The 20,627-nt window shown below is 37.6% G+C and overlaps 1 protein-coding gene across 1 annotated transcript; it reads right to left on the bottom strand.

Annotated features, from left to right (window-relative positions):
• On the bottom strand, positions 1–20,583 carry EIF2S1 (eukaryotic translation initiation factor 2 subunit alpha). The gene is made up of 8 exons (XM_043985905.1): positions 20,445–20,583; positions 15,328–15,569; positions 7,415–7,494; positions 5,362–5,513; positions 2,806–2,912; positions 2,022–2,119; positions 1,358–1,501; positions 1–511 (listed from the first exon to the last, which is right to left on the bottom strand). The coding sequence occupies exons 2-8, from the start codon at positions 15,566–15,568 to the stop codon at positions 386–388; spliced, it is 948 nt and encodes a 315-aa protein (XP_043841840.1). The 5' UTR covers position 15,569; positions 20,445–20,583; the 3' UTR covers positions 1–385.
• Positions 20,584–20,627: the final 44 nt, after the last annotated feature.

The following is a 20,627-nucleotide window of genomic DNA, read 5'->3' as shown; positions in this document are numbered from 1 at the left end:
TTAAATATCCCAGAAATTTATTGAATGTTCTGCTTGAACAGTGTATGCAGAAAGATTGGGATTGCTTGCTTTTGGTGCTCCTGGTAAATCTCAGAGGCACTAAGTGGGAGGGGCTGCCAATCGGAAGTAGAGATGGAAAACCTCAATTGTGTGGACCATGTCGGCTTGTAAGGTTTTAGTCTCTAGTGAAATTAGGCCACACCCTGTAAAAGAGCTCAATTTGGGAGGGCGTTTCACATGCTGGTCTGCTGAAACGTTTAAATACTTTGAAATACAAAATATTCAGCTTTGAAGTTTTCAATATCAGAAAACTTTCAAGTCTAGGGTGTTTAAGCCAGGAAGGGCTGGTCTGTATTCCTTCAGTCAGATGCCTTTTCCCAAAAAGTTAATCTTCAGCTTTGGCTTCCATTTCTTCAGCATCATCATCTCCATCCACCTCAGCATTTTCCCTCTCAAGCCTCTCCAGTTGTCTCGCAAGCTCAGTTTCATCTGTGTCCGTGACCACTTTGGGCTGTGGAAGGAGGATTAGCATATTACACATAATTTAAGAGACAAACAAGTTCCGATATATTTTAATGACTAATATAAAATTCTTCAAAATGGCAACTTTCACAATAATTGCCCTGCAAAGTAACCGACAGGTTTTAAAATCAAAGTTAATATCAACAGCTACAAATGGAAGAAATTCTTAATTTTTGCCCAAGAAATTTTTACACAACCCCAGGCACATAGGTATATGAAAGAGGTATGCATAACTTTTTACTGTTGCCAAATTTTTCATGACCCCCCCCATCCAGTTATGTGAGCCCATGTGGGGTTATGAGCCACAGTTTAAGAAGCTAGGCTCTAGGGGACATCTAAAAATAGATCCACAGCAGGAATCATAGACTCTCAGAGCTTTTAGAGATGGAAGGGACCTTAGAGATCACATAATCCTAATCCCTTTATTTTGATATTAGTAACTAACTCTTTTTAGTTAAAAATAAGGAAAAGGTAACTTGTACATGGAACCCCAAAGAAAATGAAGTCTTACGTAACAAACTCTGGAAAATTTACTCATTTCCCCCCATAAAAGGCTATCTCACCCTCAAAACCAAAACCCTTTAATAAGATCTGAGAGCACCAGAAATAAATAGTTTTTCACTGATAGTTTCTCTTATTAATCCAAAGTATTGGTCCAAATACTTGTACTTCAGTCTAATTTTAAAAATTTTGCTGAGTCAGGTACGTGTTAGTTTTATTAATAAGAATAGCCGTAACACTTCATTTCCCACCAAGAAAGTTAATAGTATAATGGCATATAAATAACTAAGGCATAAATTAGGAGTCTTATAAAACCATGTCTAAAACCTCTCACCTCCATTTGAACATTGAAGACACCCCTCTTCTCCTCAATTTTTTCTTTGATGACAGCCATAGCCTGATTGAGGACAGATAGGCCTTCTGTTCTCTCTAGGGTTGTAGTAGTCATCACATATCGAGGAGGTGCTATCAGGTTAATCTACAAGAAAATGGAAGACAGTAATTCTACTAATTATGAATACAATGAAAACAAAACTCTCCTCAGAGTATAAGTATTATATCAAGATATTTTTATTTTAAAATACCATTTAGTTTAGGAATATCAGACTTGAGTGATCAATGTCTATTTCCACATAATCCTACCTCTAAACAATTGTCTTATTTTATGACTAAGGAAAAAAAATACATTATGAGCAGTCAATACTCATCTATTATAAGAAATATACACGAAAGGGCAGCTAGGTGGCAGAGTGGATAAAGCACCGGCCCTGGATTCAGGAGGACCTGAGTTCAAATCTGGCCTCAGTCACTTGACACTTACTAGCTGTGTGACCCTGGGCAAGTCACTTAACCCTCACCGCCTCGCCCCCAAGGGGTGAGAAGGAAAGAAAGGAAGAAAGAAAGAAAGAAAGATGAACTGAAAAAGAAACTGGTTTCTTGTGAAGTAAGAGAACAGAATGGCAAGACCAGATTTTGTATAGGGATTGGGTGTCACTCACCTTGATGGGCATGTTTTCTGTGGAACAATTCAAACCCGCTCTCAGAGCTTCTTTTACAGCATCAATACCCTCATAACCATAACAAGCCACTTCTATGTCTAAGAAACAGAAAACAGAGTATTAATATGAACAAAATGTCCAAAGATTTAAAAATCTGGACACAAATTTTCTTTACGTGATTCCTCACATTGTGAATATCTCATTTACCCCAACTATACAACAAAATGGAAACTACGTTGTTTTGTAATCTTATTTATTACTCATGGAATTAAATAACTCTAATCATCCTTACACAAATTCTAATGACTAAACTACCAAAAAATACAAATTTAAGAAATCACTTTGAGTTTGCTGAATTAATAGGCTTCATTTATATAATATATAAACTTCATGAAAATTCAACAGCAGCAAAATAGTACATTCTAAGCACTCTTTTCCTGGTAAAGATCAAATACTTTTGTATTATACATTATTATTTGGGGCAGCTAGATAGTACAATAGTTGAGTTCAAATCCTGCCTCAAATATTTACTAGCTTATGTGACCCAAAGCAAGTCACTTATTCTGTCTGCCTCAATTTCTTCATAGTAGCATCTATCTTGCATGGTTGTTGTGCTTAACAGTGCCTGGCACAGAGTAAGCTCTAAATAAATGTTATCTATTTATTTAGCCTATTTTTGCTTATCTAGCAATTTTTAAAAATTCAGTAAGATTCACTATTCTAACAGATTTCTTAATGAATGCAAAATCTTAAAAAACCAAAACCAAAACCACTTAATTGTTACCAGCTCGGATTTTGACAGCTTGTGGAGTCAAGCGCCTATTTATGTTATCAATCAGCACTCGTCTTTCATCTTCATTCAAATCCAGTCCATCCAGGATTGAAGGGTCTCTGAAGTAAATTTTAAAAAATGAATGCTAATATTACCAGATTGTAATATTACACATTGTTAGAAACAAAACTTCTAGGGATCTAAGAAAGATGGGCAATTTCTTTAGGAGTTTTCTAATTCTTCTAACATTTCATTGTATCCACCATTACTACACTGCCTGGCATGGTGACTTGCATTTCATAAATTTGTTGTACTGAATTCATCTTGTAATTAGAGCCACTCCTCAAAGTGTTCCTACTGTTAATATTAGATCTGAACACAGTCACAGCTCTTTATGATGACAATACCAAGTTCTGACAGTTTCTACAAATAAGATACCCCCTTTGTAATCTTATTTCTAACTCCACAGCATCTTTTGCATATGTCCCCTTCTCTCCCTCAACAGCTATCTTCATCACCTCTTGCCTGGACTACTGCAGGACTCCTAATTGTTATCCCTGCTTCAAATCTCTTCTCTCTCCAAAATTCACCCTTCATATCACTACCAAAGTGATCTTCCTAAAGTGCCAACATGAGCATGTCATCTCCCCAACTCAACAAACTCTAGGAGGTCCCTAGTGCCACTAGGATCAGATATAAACTTCTCTGCTTGACACTTAAAAGCTTTCCCCAGTCTAGTCCTTTTCCAACTTTCCAGTCTTCTATTCTTCTAAACGCATCTCTCTTTGCAGCAGTCCTTTTCCAGCTCGCCCCAGCTGCTAACAGTACACCTCACTCACCATAACTTAATAAAATTAATATATCATTTCCTTTTTTCTATTTAGTCTTCAAGTGAGAAACTCATATGCCAATGTAATGATATTCCTCTACTTGAGTACAGGAAGGTAGTAATGATAAGACAGGAAAGAAAAGCTAAGATTCATATTGAAAGCATCAAAATTACCGTGCAACTATTTAAAAAAAATTAACTTATTCTATTTTACTTATTTATTAATAGAGTCTTATTGTGGATGGAAACAGAATATAAATGCCCTGTACTGGCAGCTCAAACATCTGTGTTGGCCATGGAACAAAAAAGCCCCCTAAATTTTTTGTGATTATGTTTTAGGAATTTAATCTAAGGAAGGAATTAAAAGGGATTTTAAAAGTATCAAAGGCTCATTAAGCCAAGTGGAAATATAGCAACAATTTGTGCCTGGCATATGTTGGTTGACTGATTAGGATTAAAATGTTAACAATATGTCATATTGACCTAGACAAAATCTTGAAGGGTCAACATCATCAAAACAGAAATTGAGGAAAAGGACCTGACTCCTCTGTATTCTTATGCTACTACCCTCCCCCAGCTATGTCTCTACTCAATACAGTGGGAAGTAAGAGAGACTGTATGGCACAGTGCAAAGAACACTAGATTTGGTGCCATAGGCTCAAATTCCACTCCTGACATTTACAAGCTGTGTGACCCTGAGTTAATCACTTAATCACTTAGTTTTCTTACCTATAAAATGAGGATACCTCAAGTTATCTACCTCAAAGGAGTTATTGCAAGGATCAAATCAGAATATACAATACTTTATAAACATTAAGGGAGCATATAAATTTCAGCCATTTATTCTTACTTGAAAAAAGTGGACTACAATTTTTAATAAAGTATAAAAATAAGCACACAAATAAAAGATGGAAATTCTTTGCTTTAGAAAAGTCTCCCAATTTCATTTTGTCATATCTATAGAAGGAAGACTAAGGTCTTCCGTATGCTTTGCCTAAAATTTATCTTGAAAACCCACAGGTCAAAATCTAGGCATTAAGGGACCAATGAAGGTCCTAAATTTAGCAATACTCACAGCTGAGTTTGACAATCAGCTTAAGTATTCAGGAATTCCTTGAGAAGCAGAGGAAAAACAATCTGCTCATGCAGGGACTCTGAGGAAGGGTCAGATCAGTTTCAATTGTGAAAGCTTTGCTCCCTGTAAGCATTAGAGCTCACTTGCTTTACTGGGCAAATAGGTTGGCTGTGACTCCCATTTAGGTTGGTTTGTAAGAAAATGGAACATGGAATAATTTTCGCCAATTTTACAATCAAAGCAATTCAAGATAAAAGTAGCTGAATTTTGGTTGTAATTAAAACATGATTAATTAGAGTTCTCCCTTATCACATCTTCTAAGCAATCTCAGTCTTTTAAAATACCAACATTTTTGTTTCCCAGACCAATTATTCCATCAGCATTTGTAGAGTGGAAAATCTGACAGAGGGTTACCCTTGAAATAAGGAAGACTTAGGGTTCAAGTTCTCACTCAAGCTCTAGCAAATAATTGTGTGAGGAAGTCACTTAACTTCTCAGTGCTCCATGCAACTTCCTAAGATTATAAATTATAAACTAGTTGCTGATTTGCACTGATGAAAAAAATACAAGACTTTACTATATTATTAAACTATTACTGACTCTAAATCCACTTTCTACTAGAGTAGAACTATGCAATTTCTTTAAAAAAAAAAAAGATTCTTACGAGACTGCATGTTTAAAAGCATCATAGGCACCATATCCTGGTCTCTTGTATTTGTCATCAAAGACCCAGGCAGTTCTCTGAAATAGGCTCTCCAGCTGCTCATCCTTACTGTACTCTAACACCTCGGCAACATGGCGAAGGATGCTATAAACCTAGAATCAAAAAGATAGGTTTGACAATTTGAAAAATACTCATTTGTATTACTATTACTTTGTTTCTTAAACTGTGTTAATTTCCTGGTGATCTTGTTCCACATTCTTCACTCCTTTCTCCCATTTAATTTATAAATGAAACTCAAAACTACGTGTGTGTGTGTGTGTGTGTGTGTGTGTGTGTGTGTGTGTGTGTGTGTGGTCTAGCCAAGACCATTCTCCCCTTCAGCTATGATCTCTTTAAAAAAAGCAGATAAAAAGGTTTTTGTTCTGTTTGGTGTCAAACTGAAAAAGAATAGATCACGGCAATTTTTGCCAGATATCTTTGGTGTAGCCCACTCAAGAAGCATCTCTTGTGAAAAGTTTGGGTTTTTAAATGTAGAACTCCATATTTTGTTGTAGCTCATTTGACTATATAACTATAAGAGTTTGTATAGTAACACTGTTTGCACATACTAAAGGTTGATATCAAAAGGAACACTATCTGGAACATGTATTCTCTCCACAAGAAAATAAAACTTCAGTGGTTATTGTTTTTAATGTTGGAGAGCTCAACTCTTCACACTTTGGGACTCAGGATTTAGGGATGGAGGGATATTATAAACTATCTAGTTCACCTCCCTCAACTCATAGATGAGGAAGCCCAGTGAAGTCCAATCACTTTCCAGGATAATGGCAATATTAGGTAATAAATAGCAACTTTTTCACTATTAATTTATTGGGATATTGACATCATAGAGAGGGGCATGAGACAAGGGAGAAATTTTTCTCTGAGATAAGAACAAAAAAGAAAAAAAGACAATTATTAAGTACAAAAGATAAATAATGATGCCAGGAAAATGACAGAGAGATGGAACAAACAGCACAAACAGGGGCAGAGAATTTGGATGGGAGTTGGCAAATGATAAAAACTATGGAAATGATGAAGCATGCATCAACGGAAGAGGACAAAACTTCAAGGAATACATGGGTATTCCTGGACACAGACTGTATTATGTCTCCATTTTTTAGTAGATAGTTTCATGAGTTGCTCTAATGAACCCAGAACCACCTGCATATCATACTGAGGCCTGAGTTAGAACTTTAGTAAGGTACATAATGAATAATAATAATTGGCATTTTTATAGCACTTTATAGTTTACAAAGCACTTATATACTAAGTAATAGAGCCAGGAACCAAACTCAGGTCTTCTGACTCCAAGTCAGTGCTTTTATCTACCTCAAGGCTTCTCCTGGCCGTGACTAACATGCAGGGACACTTCCAGAAAAGATTAAAGAGGGAAAAAAAACAAAAAACAGAAAAGGAAAAAACAGCAATAACAACAAACCAGTTTACAGATCCTTTGCTGTCCTTCCAAGCTCAGAGATCTTGTAAGCTGTTACCCAAGTCCTACTCCTCCTTAAAACAAAAAGCAGGATGTATCTGTGATCCTTATCCCCAAAGAAAAGAGCCAAAAGGAGCCAATGCATGGCTAAAATTCCAGAATTTATAGAGAAAAGGGGCTACCTAATCAGCCACAAATCAAAATGAGCAGAAATTACATGTAGTTAAAAATTGGCTAAAAGCTATCTTAAAACAATCACTTTCAATGCCATCACATTCTTCCTTATGCTGGATATAATTGTTATAGTAAAATATTTCTAAGGTCTCCTTAGTATAAATCCTTTATGACTCCCAAGAGGATACTTTCATCATTTTAAAGTCAGCAGCAAACCTAGGGATATCTATTAGAGCCACTAATCTGTCCTCAACCTAAACAAGGAATATTTTCTTGAAATTAGTATTGATTTCATATTATTTTAAAATAAAATGTCATCAATCACATTTCCTTTGAGTTATGGGAATGCAATTTGATTGCAAAAGATTGATTTAAACTGTTTTCTTCTAATATTAAACTTACAGTTTTGGATTTGGTGAATTTGTCCTCACATTTGATTGCTTCTTCTGGAGAAACTCTTCTTTTTGACAAATCAATATATCCTGACATGAGGAAATTAAGAAAAATTAGGATTTCCAAACAATATTCCTGAGAACACAACTTTCACTTTCAAGATAAATATTCAAAATTTGGAGGCAGAGGACTTAGTTCAATTACTAGCTCTTTTACTTGCCTCCTGAATGGATTAAATCAATTACTTCACCTAAGTCTGAGTTTTTTCATCTGTAAAATGGAGAATAGACACTTTGAAACCTATAATCCTATGGATCCACTGTTAATTCAAGTCTCCCTCAACATTATTTTCAAATTGAAATGTGGCATTTTACATTTATCCCATGCATATTTCAGCTCACTGATTTCAGAACATCATTAACTACTAGTGGAGACTTTTCCTAAATCTTGAATATGTCTCCTATTAAATTAGATTAACACTGGTTATCTCTCCCTGCTTTGTGCCATCTGAAAATCTGATGAACATGTGTTCATGCAAATCATTGGGGGAAAAAATAAAATGGAGGAGGAGAAAGCAAAGATCAGAGCCCAGTGGCAACAAAAAAGATATCTAGGCCAGGTTAATTCATTAATTGGCAATCTTTTGGAATGCTTGTTGACTCTAAATCTATTTAACCCTCTTATATTTCTTCATTTTGACTGCCTATGTTGGTACTTCTGTCCAATCCATCCTTATGTATAGATCATGTCTACTCTGTCCAAAAATTTCCAGTAGTTTCCTACTGCCTACAGAGTAAAGGTCAAATTACAGGTAATTCTGCTATAACTCAATATGTGTTATGCAAAATCATGCAATTCATTTTTAGTCTATTTTTCCATAGTCCTTTATTACACATAATTTTTACTGCATCATGATCTGAAAAGGATGCATTTAATATTTGTCTTTCTGCACTTGATTGTGAGTTTTTTAAGGTCAATTTCTGTGTAGGTGCTATACACTGATGAGAAAAAGGTATATTCCCTTTTATCCCCATTCAGTTTTCTCCAGAGGTCTATCATACCTAGCTTTTCTAAAATTCTATTTACCCCCTTAACTTCTTTCATATTTATTTTGTGGTTAGATTTATCTAGTTCTGAGAGGAGGAAGTTGAGATTTCCCACTAGTATAGTTCTGCTGTCTATTTCTTCCTGTTACTCACTTACCTTCTCCTCCAAAATGTGAATTATCCAAAATAATGCAACGAAACCAAAAAGCTTATAGAATAAATGAGTTTGAGAAAGAACACTCCAAAACCTGTCAATGATACATCAAAAAAAGATAGGGGGGCAGCTAGGTGGTGCAGTGGATAGAGAACTGGCACTGGAGTCAGGAGTACCCGAGTTCAAATCCGGCCTCAGACACTTAACATTTACTAGCTGTGTGACCATGGGCAAGTCACTTAACCCCAATTACCTCACCAAAAAAAAAAAAAAAAAGATAGGAACCTAATAAAAAATGGTAGTACAATTTTATTAATGTCAAGTGGTGAATTAGTATAGTTTTCTACATCCCATGGTGCAGAAGCAAACTTGAAATCTATGTTATGCTCAAAACATTTCCTAATATGCCACTCACAATGGAACAAATTCGCCTTTTTGAGACAAGTATTATAGCAGAACTGAAGGTATTTTGCCTGGAATTCAAGGTCCTATCTCATATTATGTCCTATCTCTATTTTATTTATAATCCAGCCAAACATTCTGTCTCCAAATGTGCTTTAGCTTTGTTTTTGTACCTTTACTCCATTTAGAATGTCTCATCTTCCCTCAATTTCATGTTAATCTTCTATTGAGTTTAAATCCAGCTTCAAACACTTGACACTAGCTGTGTGACCCTGGGCAAGTCACTTAATCCTCACTGCCCCGCAAAAAAAAAAAAAAACCCCAAAAATTATTTCCTATTGATCCTTTAAGGCCAATGCAAGTGCCACCTTCTCCAAAGTCTTCCTTGACCCAATCCTTGTTAGTAAGGACCTTTTCATATATTATCTGTGTATATGTCTAATTCCTATATTAAATTAAATTCCATTAGACCAGAAATATCTTATGTGTTCTGCATAAAGCAGAACTAAAAGGAGGTAGTGTTGGTTTTATACAACTTGTTCTTCGCGAACCAATATTAACTCTGTGATTACGGTTTCCCTTTAAGTGTTCAAAAAACTATCCATTTAATAACCTATCATGCGGGGGCAGCTAGGTGGCGCAGTGGATAGAGCACCGGTCCTGGAGTCAGGAGTACCTGAGTTCAAATCCGGCCTCAGACACTTAACACTTACTAGCTGTGTGACCCTGGGCAAGTCACTTAACCCCAATTGCCCCACTTAAAAAAAAATAACCTATCATGCAATCTTGCTCAGATTTCTATCCAACTGATTTGTAATTTTTAAATTTACCTTCTCTCTTCTGAAAAGACATCTGCAGAAGCTAAGGCTGTGTGACTTATTTCACAATGCAGAGCCAATAAGTCAAAAAGCTAGAAATGCAACCCAGCCTGATTTGTCTCTCAGTACTTTTCTCATGGCATCATGTGGTGTCCTTCCTAACCATATTTGTTGTACTCTATTGTTTGAAGATTGTTCTTGATGGAATAAAATAGTTCTACTTTCTCTCTCTTTTTTGGGGAGGTGGGGTGAGGGAGTGTGTGTAATTCCATTTTATTTTATTACTAGGCTCATATTCCACCACTCTTCTCCCCAAATTGAGAAAACAAGAAAAACAATCATGTAGAGCTTGGCTTAACCTTCCCCACAAGAAAAAAAAAAGTGGATTAAAAATGACAATTGTCCACACTATTGAACTAGTCCAATTCTCTCTCTACACACACACACACACACACACACACACACACACACACCAATTTACCTTGGACAGGCAATGAAAATGAATAATGAACCAGACCCTGAATCTTATAGGAGAAAGGAAATTGACCAGATTGCATTTTGGAAGTTAAAGCAGTACTTTTTTTTTTTGGTGAGGCAATTGAGGTTAAGTGACTTGCCCAGGGTCACACAGCTAGTAAGTGTCAAGTGTCTGAGATTGGATTTGAACTCAGGTCTTCCTGAATCCAGGGCTGGTGCTCTATCCACTGCACCACCTAGCTGCCCCTAAAGCAGTACTTTTAATGACCCCAAGCTTTACCCTGAAACAAGGGTAAACAATGGAGAGGTGGATGTTGGATTTTAACAGCTCACAATATATTGTCAAAAACAATAATTACATACCAAAAGACATCATTAAAGAAGCAAACAAATGAAAGAGGGGGTGGGCCAGTCATGTAATGAAAGGGGAAGGATAGTAGATATGTAGAGTGATGTGTTCCACTGGGACCTACCTCAGTGTTAAAAAACCTAAAGAAAAGCCCTTGGTATGTTGAATACAGCCCTATGGAGGACACAAATAGAGTTGCACAAGATGAAATATGTATGTATGGAAGCATATGAATTAGACCACAAGTCTTATAGTGATGAGTAGTAGCTCTTAACAATTAGGAAGATTCCTCAAATCCTACCTCTGACACCTCTGTGCCTATGGAAAAGTCACTTTACCTCTCAATGTTTTCTCAACTGTAAATAAAATGGAGATGACACATTGTATTTAGGTAGGGATATGTCTGTAAACTTAAAATCCCAAGTCAATAATTATCAAGGAATAGAAATATACACACATAAAAGTGTGAGAAAATAATTATTAACAATGGATTTCTTGGGTGGACCCAGAGATCAGTTTCTCAGTGCTTTCTCCCCCTTAAACTCCCCCAAGTCCAGTTCTTGAGAAACTTCAGCATATCTTATTTGAGACAAACCCAAAGGAACAAGAAATGGAGACAGACTCTTGTCTAGCTCAGTGAAAGACTCAAACCATACCTAGATAATGGACTTTGCTTTAAGAATGGGGGGTGGGAAGCAGCTCTTTTACATACTTCTCCCCATGGCATCTGTAGAGTTCATTTGAATGTGGATCACCTTCAAATAGTGTCAACCAATTAACCAACTAACTTTGATCAATGTATAATGACTCGCCTCTATCAAAAAGAGATAAAAATCTTTGGTAGACACCATGAGTTTTCTTGGTTCTCTCTCTTAGGAGAGCATAGATCTGGTAGGTCTTCTGAACTCTCTTGGAACTCCCTGAGACCATGTACTGTCTCTCTGGAAGACAGCATGTTTCTATTTTGTTTTTTTTTTTTTGGGTTTTTTTGCGGGGCAGTGGGGGTTAAGTGACTTGCCCAAGGTCACACAGCTAGTAAGACAGCATGTTTCTACTGGGGTTTTTCTCCTGTTCGAGCTAACAACCATGCTGAAGCTGTCTCCTTGCTTTCTCTACCACGCAGCATGAGACCATGAGACTATGAGTTAGGGAGACACACGGTCAATTCTTTACTGGTATATAATATCAATAAATTAAAATATGCTTACCCCAAACTGGTATCTATAGCTATAACAATTAATTTTTAAAAACACAAAGAAAAGGCTACATTCTGCTGTCAGTTTTTGCTTTTTTTTTGGGGGGGGGGGACAAAGATCAATAGTTAAACTGATCGTTTTAAACAGCTTTGGGAAGTGGATAATAGAAGGGATAAAAAGTGCAAGCCAGGGGGCAGCTAGATGACGCAGTGTCCTTGGAGTCAGGAGTATCTGAGTTCAAATCTGGCCTCAGACACTTAACACTTACTAGCTGTGTGACCCTGGGCAAGTCACTTAACCCCAATTGCCTCACTTAAAAAAAAAAAAAGTGCAAGCCTGCATTCTGTCCTCCAAAGACACAACAGAAATTATCTACCTTTCTAAATTTAAAAAGGAAAGATAGAAGCTTATTTGATTATTAAAAAAAAAAATTACATCAAGCAATCACTAATTATTGAGTACCTGGCTAGGTTTTGAGGATTATGGAAAGTTCCATGAAGTAGAAAAAAGAAACTTAAAATCAAGTTCCTGTTCTCAAAAAGCTTATAATCACTTTCAGAAGTTAAACATGTAAAACAGAAAGTAATATAAAATGGTCCATAAAGAAATGGTAAACAATATTGTACAGTATAAATTTAACAAACTCTCAACCCTGCATTCATTCTCTCTTCTCTTCCCAATCTCAACCCCTTGGTTAGCCAGTTCAACTCTATATTATTTTTTAAGATTAAATCCCTTATTCCTAATCACCACTCATTTCCTGCCAAATTCCAACCGTGGAATACTCTCCACTACCTGGGCCCTCGCTGTTTCTGTTGATTTTAATATATGCTAACAGGAATAAGCTAGATATAGTCAATCTGTGGCTTTATGTTTGTTGATAATTTTTTTAGTTTACTGGAAGACGACTTAGCCTCATACTTTACTAAAAAGAGAAACTGTGCTTCAAACTCATTTTTCTCCCCTTGTTTATCCTATAACCTTTTAACATGGTCTCTTTTCCTTTATTCTAGTTTCTGGCATATACAGATAGCCTTTCTACTTACCAAGCTCTCTGTGAACCCTTGATCTTATTCTCCTTCAACCTACAAATTGTACCTATGAACATGTCAAAGTCTGACCCATCCTAAGAAAAATAAAAACTCACTATCCCCTCTTATAATCCCTTCCTCAGAAAATACTTTAAAAAGTTATCTAGCTCAACCCTCTACAATCTGACTTCTAATCTTATGACATACCAGATTACTCACTCCAAAGTCACCAATGATCTCTTGATGGCCATATCTAATGGTCTTGTCTGAATCTTCACCTTCCTTGATGTCTCTGCAGTGTTTGGTAGTATTAACAGTGTTTTCCTCCTGGATCCTCTCTTTTCTCTGGGTTTTTGTGATGCTATTCTTTCTTGGGTTTCTCCTTCCTATATGACCACTTTTTCTCAAGTCTTCTTTTGCTGGCTCATTTCACGGCCCCTAACTGTGGGCATACTACAAGGTTTTGTCCTGGGTCCTGTTCTCTCATCTCTCTACTGTCTCTAGGTGATCTGATAAACTTCCACGGTTTTAATGTAATCACTTTTATGCCGATGACTCCCAGAATTATTTATGTAGCCCAATTGTGTCATTACAGGGCTCCAAGCTTGACATCACTATTCAACACCTATTTGACATCTTGAATTGGAAACCTTGACATCTTTGATATCTTAAACAAGATGTTCAAAAGTTAAATAATTCTATATTCATACCCAGACCTCTTTTGAACTTTCCTATTTCTATTCAGGATATCATTATCCTTCCAATCACCCAGGTTCCCAAACATGGTGCCACTTTCTATTCTACTTTCTTCCCCCTCACGTACTTAAGTTGCTAAATTGTGCTGTTTATACTTCTATAACATTTCTTGTACCAGTCTCCTTTCTACTCACAACATGCAGCTAGGTGGTGCAATAGATAGAGCACCAGCCCTAGAGTTAGGAAGATCTAAGTTCAAATCTGCCCTCAGATACTTTTTAGCTGTATGACCCTGGGCAAGACATTTAACCCAGTTTGCTTCAGTTTCCTTACCTGTAAAATGAGCTAGAGAAAGAAATGGGAAACTATTCTACTATCTTTGCCAAGAAAACCCTAAATGGCATCATGAAGAGTCAGACACAACTGAATAACAAACATATAGTCGGGCTCTTATTACATTTCACCTGGACTATTGCAACAGCTTCCTAATTGATGTCCCTGCCTTAAGCTTTTCTCTTTTCCAAACCACCCTCTATATCACTGTCAAAATGATTTTCCTAAAGTAGTTTGCATCACTCAAAAAACTTCAGTGGTTCCTTATTACTTCTAGGATAAAACAGAAACTCTTGCAATGTAAAGACCTTCACAAACTGGTTCCATCCTCTTTTTTGTCTGATTATACACTACTTCCCTTACACACTTACACACACACGCACGCATGCATACATACGTGCACACCTTCTTACCATTTCTCATATACGGTGTTCTATTCTCCACAGCTCCTGTGCTATGTGCCTTTGCACAGGCTGAACGCACTCCCTTCTTTAGTACTCTTGCTGAAGCATTACTTTTTTTTTTGGCGAGGTAATGGGGGTTAAGTGACTTGCCCAGGGTCACACAGCTAGTAAGTGTCAACTGTCTGAGGCCGGATTTGAACTCAGGTCATCCTGAATGCAGGGCCAGTGCCTAGCTGCCCCGGAAGCATTACTTTTTACATAAAGTCTTCCCTCATCTTCCCAGCTGTTAGTGCTTTCCCCTCAAATCATTTATTTATTTTATATATACTGAAATGTGTACATGTTGTGTCCTCTTGTTTAGAATATGAGCTAATCATGTTTAATAAATCTCTTTGGATTGCTTTAACATTCATCATTATCGCATCTTCTGAAACAACCAATCAACATTAATCAAGTACCTACCAGCTGCAAGGTAGTGGGAATACACAGATGAAAACCAGGATAGTTCCACACAAGGAGCTTAGGAACTGTATGAAATGTATGCGTAAATATAAAGATGGACTTGTGCTGAATGCAGAAGAAAGATGCAGGTAGTTTTCTAGGAAAATATGAGTATAGAGAAATCATTTTTAGTTGGATCAATTAGGGAAGACATCATGGATTTGGTGTTGGCTAGACTGGGTCTTGAGGAAAGATTAGAATTTTTAAAAAGAGAAAAGACGGACAGGGATGAAAAAGTAGGAATGAGTGAGAAAGCAAGTTGTCACAATAGAATCTACAATTCAGGCCTGCCATTCTTCAATTCAAATTGCCTTAATGTTTAGATGGAAGGGGAAGATTATTGAAGGAGTCAAAGAAATACATCATAAAAAGGAGTTGATATTAAGCCACGCTTATTTAAAAAAAAGTATTCTATACTTTTTACCTGAAGTAGACAATTTACAAAAATATTCAAAACCCATGAGTCTGACAAGTCAAAACAAGAACAATTTCCTAGAAGTTCATTTTTAACTTACCTTTTTCTTTGTCCACTCTAATGACAACCACACATTCATTTCTGCCAATTCGGATGAGTTTGTTAATGGAGCGGATACGTCTTCTAGACAGCTCACTAAGAAGAATCATGCCCTCAATATTGTTGTATTCCAATAGACTGACATAAGCTCCCATTTCAGCAATGGACCGTACATTCACCATTACCACATCTTCTACTTCAGGAAATTTGTGCTGGTAGAATCTACAACTTAGTCCTGGCATTCTGTAATTTGAACAACAACAACAAAAACTCAACTTAGTTCTCTGATGGAAGCCACCATAAGATTTATAGGTTTAAGAAAAGATGGTGAAATTTCTATATCTTGCCACCAAAAAGGAAAATGTGTTTTCTCTCTTATTTTCAAATTTTAACCATTTTCTGAGTAGCGCTGTGAAGAAAAAAATTTATTTCTAATTTTGTTAAACACTTTTGTGGAACATAGGTGTACCTTTACCATTAGTTTCAAGGAGCTGTTGTAAAAATAATTAGTGTCTGTAAAACACTGAGAACTAAGGATGAAAGGTATTTCACAGGAGTAAAGTACTATAATAATACTCCCACTTTAAACAATATCAAACGATGGGTAGGGCAACTGTTGTAATAAACACATTCTAGTCTTTCAAGGCAGCAAAGCCAAAAGCACTCTTTAGTGGTGGTTTAAAAAATATCTATCTAAATATATATATATAAAATTTTAAAATCCAACCAAAAGATAATCCCCTCATCCCAGCCTCAATTTCTCTGAAAACAAGTGTTACTACATATATTAAGAGGGTAAAGAAAAAGCTGTGACCACCATATCACAAGCAAGAAAATAACTTCAGACACACAGAAAGGTTAGCTTAAATAAATGCCACCCAAAAACCCCCTGGAATACATGCCATTTTTTTCTATGAGGTTCTTTCTCTTTTGCCACCATGTTGTCAATCCTGTAGCCTCCTGTAACTTCTGAACACTCAATACCACTGATAAAAGTCTATTTCCCCAACTTTTTTATTTTAACTACCATCTTGCCTTCCACTTTTCTCATTGCTCCTACTTAATTGTAAACACGAGCCATGGTCCAAAAAAGAACCCAACATAACTAACCCAGTTATTATAAATAGCTTTATTGAATAAGATTAAAGTACTTCAATTGTAGTGTTTTCATCAGGTTTCTTCTCTTCAGTGAGCTTCAGGGGGTCTGCTTCAAGAAGATAAGGACTAACCACATGCTGAAAACATCTTTGTCCATCTTGCAAGTTTTCAGGCTAAAATCACACAACCAAGTCACATTCCACTCAGTGCAGTGAGAAGACTTCCATATTATTTACAAAATCTTCTTTGGTTGCCTTTTTATTCCCATTTCCTGTAGCTGTGCATCCTACTTTGCATACCATTTTTTTTTCAATTCTTATAGCTTTAAAAAATTTTCCTATTCTGCTTTTTGCTCCTGAAAATTAGTATCCAGGATTTCTAGAGTTTCCATTTCTTTGGTTCTGACTGCAATACTTTTGAAATAGTTGAGTAATTATCTTTGAAACCATTACTCTCCTGGTCATTTTCCATTAGTTCACCACTAGGATCAGTTGCAGGAGGGTGGGCATTAGAGGGGATGCTGAAGTCTTTGTGTTCTCAATTCCAATATTTCCCTGCTTATAGGGCTTCATAACCTCTTGCCTGAACTAGTCTCTCCCTCTCCCCTCCTTTACAGAGTTGCCAAAATAATCTTTTCAACACACATATATCAATCCTTACTTCCCTGCTCAGAAACTTTAAATGGATCTCAATTGTCTATATAATGTCCTCAGCTTTACTGTTAAGTCCCTTCCCAATTTAGCTCCAAACTAGTTTTCAAGCCTTATTTCTTACTAATTTCCTTCTAGCTAAACTAGATTACCAGGCATCCCTTAAGAATTCATGTGAGCTACACCTAGAATGTACTTCTTTATTTCTGTTAAAATCCTTTTCTTCCCAGCTTCAAGTGTTTTCTCTCTCAAGTTTTCTTAGAGCCTTTTGTCTGGACCTTTCCTATGTCCCCATTAAACTATACTTTGCACACAAATCATTTGGGTACACGCTGTATTCCCTGGAGTAGACTGGGTCATGGAAAGATTAAGTGACTTACCTAAAGTCACTCAGATGTCAGAGGTAGGACTTTAATCCAGGTCTGATTTTGAAGTCAGTCCTTTACCCCATGCTGCCTCTCACCTTTCAAACAGTAGTAGTTGAAATTAAGTGATGGGGTCAGAATTCAAACTAAGGTCATCTTGCTCAAGTTCACTTAAAGGTCTTCATCTACTACCACATGCTTCCTTCTTAAAATAAGCACCTCCTTTAAGATGAAATTGAACCAGTAACCTAAGGATTCTCTGTTTCTGTAGTGATCACTACCAAGTGAGCTACAAAAAGCATAATGATAGAATAAATTTCATAGTTAGCAACTTTCTTTTGTCTAATATCCATTCTGGAATGTCAATGACAATCCTTAAATACATAGATTTTGTTCCCCCTCATAACTTTATAGTGAAATAAGAAAAGTCCTACCAATTAGACTAATACCAAAAATGGCAACATCTCAAAACAGCATGTTTTTTATACTTCGCTGATTTGACTTTGACAAAAACCTATGTTTTTACCATGAACAATTTTTTTCTAATATCAACTGCACTTTGGGACTTTAAAAAACACACAAATCATATTAATCCAGGTCTGGTTTTTTACTGTGATTTTTCGGTCTCTTACAGAAATGTCACTTCATTGGTGTGGAGAAATTTTTCTTTAGGAGGTCAAACTTTCCCCATGTGTTTCCATATACCTTCCAACCCTAAACTGGCAACATATACATTGTAATCCTCACAAGTATGGACAAATGATTATTTTCCACTCTACAATCAAACTGAAAACACCACAATCATCTCTACTTCATCACAATCCAATGAAATGTGTGGGAACTCCCTCTACAATATAGAATGCAAACAATCTATGACTTCAAAGTCCTACAAAGTTGTTTCAAGCACAAGAGTAACTAAACCTGTCTTGCTGACTCTAAGATCAGCAGCAGTCTAATCACTTCACCACACTGCTTCTATTTACAAAATAACATGGTATTTCATTACAGATAAAAGCTTGCTGCCTTACCAAAACCTACATAAATACTACAGAATATCAAACAATTTAACAAATTATTTTAAATCAGAGAACTGTAGTGACTTGGCATTCAATGGCAGGCTAGTATCTTGGTCAGTTCTGTTACTTAGTCATGGAATCTTGGAAGAGTTGCTTAGCCAGCTTCTTTCTGAAAAATAGGCTAACACAATTTCATGGGATTAAATGAAGGTATAAATAGCTAATGAAGATGCTTTGTAAGGTATGAGCATCATACAATGCATCAACCCATTGTAAAATGGATTAAGAAAAAACAATTTCCAAATGGCTGAAATGAAGATATTTCCATTTTTCAAACTTCAAAAAACAACTTGAAAAAATTCAAGGGAGACAAAATTATCTTAGAAATTTCTTTAAACTAAAAACTAAACAGTATTTCTTATACTACAAAAACTCAGTCACTTAACTTAACATAAGCTCTTACTATGTAAAGATAAAAAAGAAATGATCCATCCCCAACGAATTTATGTCCTATCAGAGGAGGAGAGAGCAGAGGCAAAGGGAAAGATGGGGAGGGGGAAGGGTCTCAGAGCATGGGACAAGGAGAGAGAATGCCTATATATGTACAAAATATATAGAGCTAGGAACTGGACCTATTTTACTGAGAGAAGGAAATTCTGCACTTTCTCTGCAACTAAGTTTTAGAGAGCTGCTTAGAACACTGAGATTAAGTGGCTTGCTAAGAGTCACACACCCAGTATGTGTAAGAAGTGAGACTTGAATCCAAGTTCCTTGGATCATAGACCAATTCTCGAATCACTGTGTTACATTTATAAAAACTAAATTGCGGGGGCAGCTAGGTGGTGCAGTGGATAGAGCACTGGCCCTGGAGTCAGGAGTACCAGAGTTCAAATCCGGCCTCAGACACTTAACACTTACTAGCTGTGTGACCCTGGGCAAGTCACTTGACCCCAATTGCCTCACTAAAAAATAAAATAAAATAAATTGCAAGTAATTTTCAGATAAGGGAAGTAATCAAGAAATAAAACATTTAGAAAGGCTATTTTCTCGGAATTTTTTTCAAAAGATCACTGAATAGAAACTGTATATAATAGTAAAATTTCATTGTTGTGTTTAAATACAAAACCGGATAATACTAAATTCTGGAATTCCAAAATCACAGCATAGCCAACTTTATGTCAACCTGACCTCAATCCTGAAGACCTAGTGAGTGCCTCCCTGAGCCTGAACACCACCCCTGAGGTCCTTTTCCGGTTAGAGATTCCAGATCCAAATGAAAGAGTAACTTATTCTTTGACCACGTTGGTTTTAGGGTTAACTCCAGAAATTATGGGTGCTAACAGTTTTGCTGTATGGGATTTCCAGACACCGGAAACCTGGTGCCCATAAACGTCCCGGTCGCCCATTTACGCTCTCGGAAAGTGTTTTTCTACCAGCCCCTCCGTACTTTCAGGTGCTGGCCAGATCAGTCCCCGGCTCTTCCAACAGCATGGAGACCGCTGCCCCGATGCATGGCCTACAGGCTGGCGTGGTCTTCAGGGCGGGCGGAAGAAGGAAGGGCCCGGGAAGAGTGGGAGGTGGCACACAAAGCCCGGAAGCCGGACGGTCCAAGCCGACCCGGACGCCTGGATCATCATTCCGGGAGGGCTGTATGTGTGGAAGGGGTGGGGGTGTCACAGAGCTCTCCAGACGCGGCGGCCACACCCCCCGCGGGGCCTAGCCCGGGAGCCCACGAGGCAGAGGCGTCCGAACCGTCCCCCCTCCTTGGCCAGCCTCATCATGAGGACCTTTCCCTTTCCCACGCGGCCGCCTTCGCCACGCCAAGAGGCCGACGCGGCTGCCGGTGCGGAGCAGGACCGGATGGGGCGGCTGGTTCCCGCGCGAGAAAGGGCCCGACAAGAGAGGGTAGCCGGCCCGGGGCTCCCACTAGCGTGCCTTTCCTAGCCCAAGGGGAATGGGGGAGAAAACTGAAAGGGAGGAAGGAGTCACCTGAAGTATGTGTGTGAGGGTCCCGAACCGGGTCCCTGCGCTGCTCTTTACCCTCCGGGAAATGCCCCAACACTCGGGCCGCACCAGACTGTGCTGCCGCCGCTTCTCTTCAGCGTGCGTTGAGTCCGCGCCTTCTGCGCCTGCGCGGCCAACCCTCACCCTTTACGCAGACGTCGACGTCGG

The sequence above is a fragment of the Dromiciops gliroides genome, chromosome 2, assembly GCF_019393635.1.
Source record: "Dromiciops gliroides isolate mDroGli1 chromosome 2, mDroGli1.pri, whole genome shotgun sequence".
Classification (NCBI taxonomy): domain Eukaryota; kingdom Metazoa; phylum Chordata; class Mammalia; order Microbiotheria; family Microbiotheriidae; genus Dromiciops; species Dromiciops gliroides.
The sequence above is the reverse complement of the archived record's forward strand: the minus strand, read 5'-3'. Positions and strand labels throughout refer to the sequence as shown.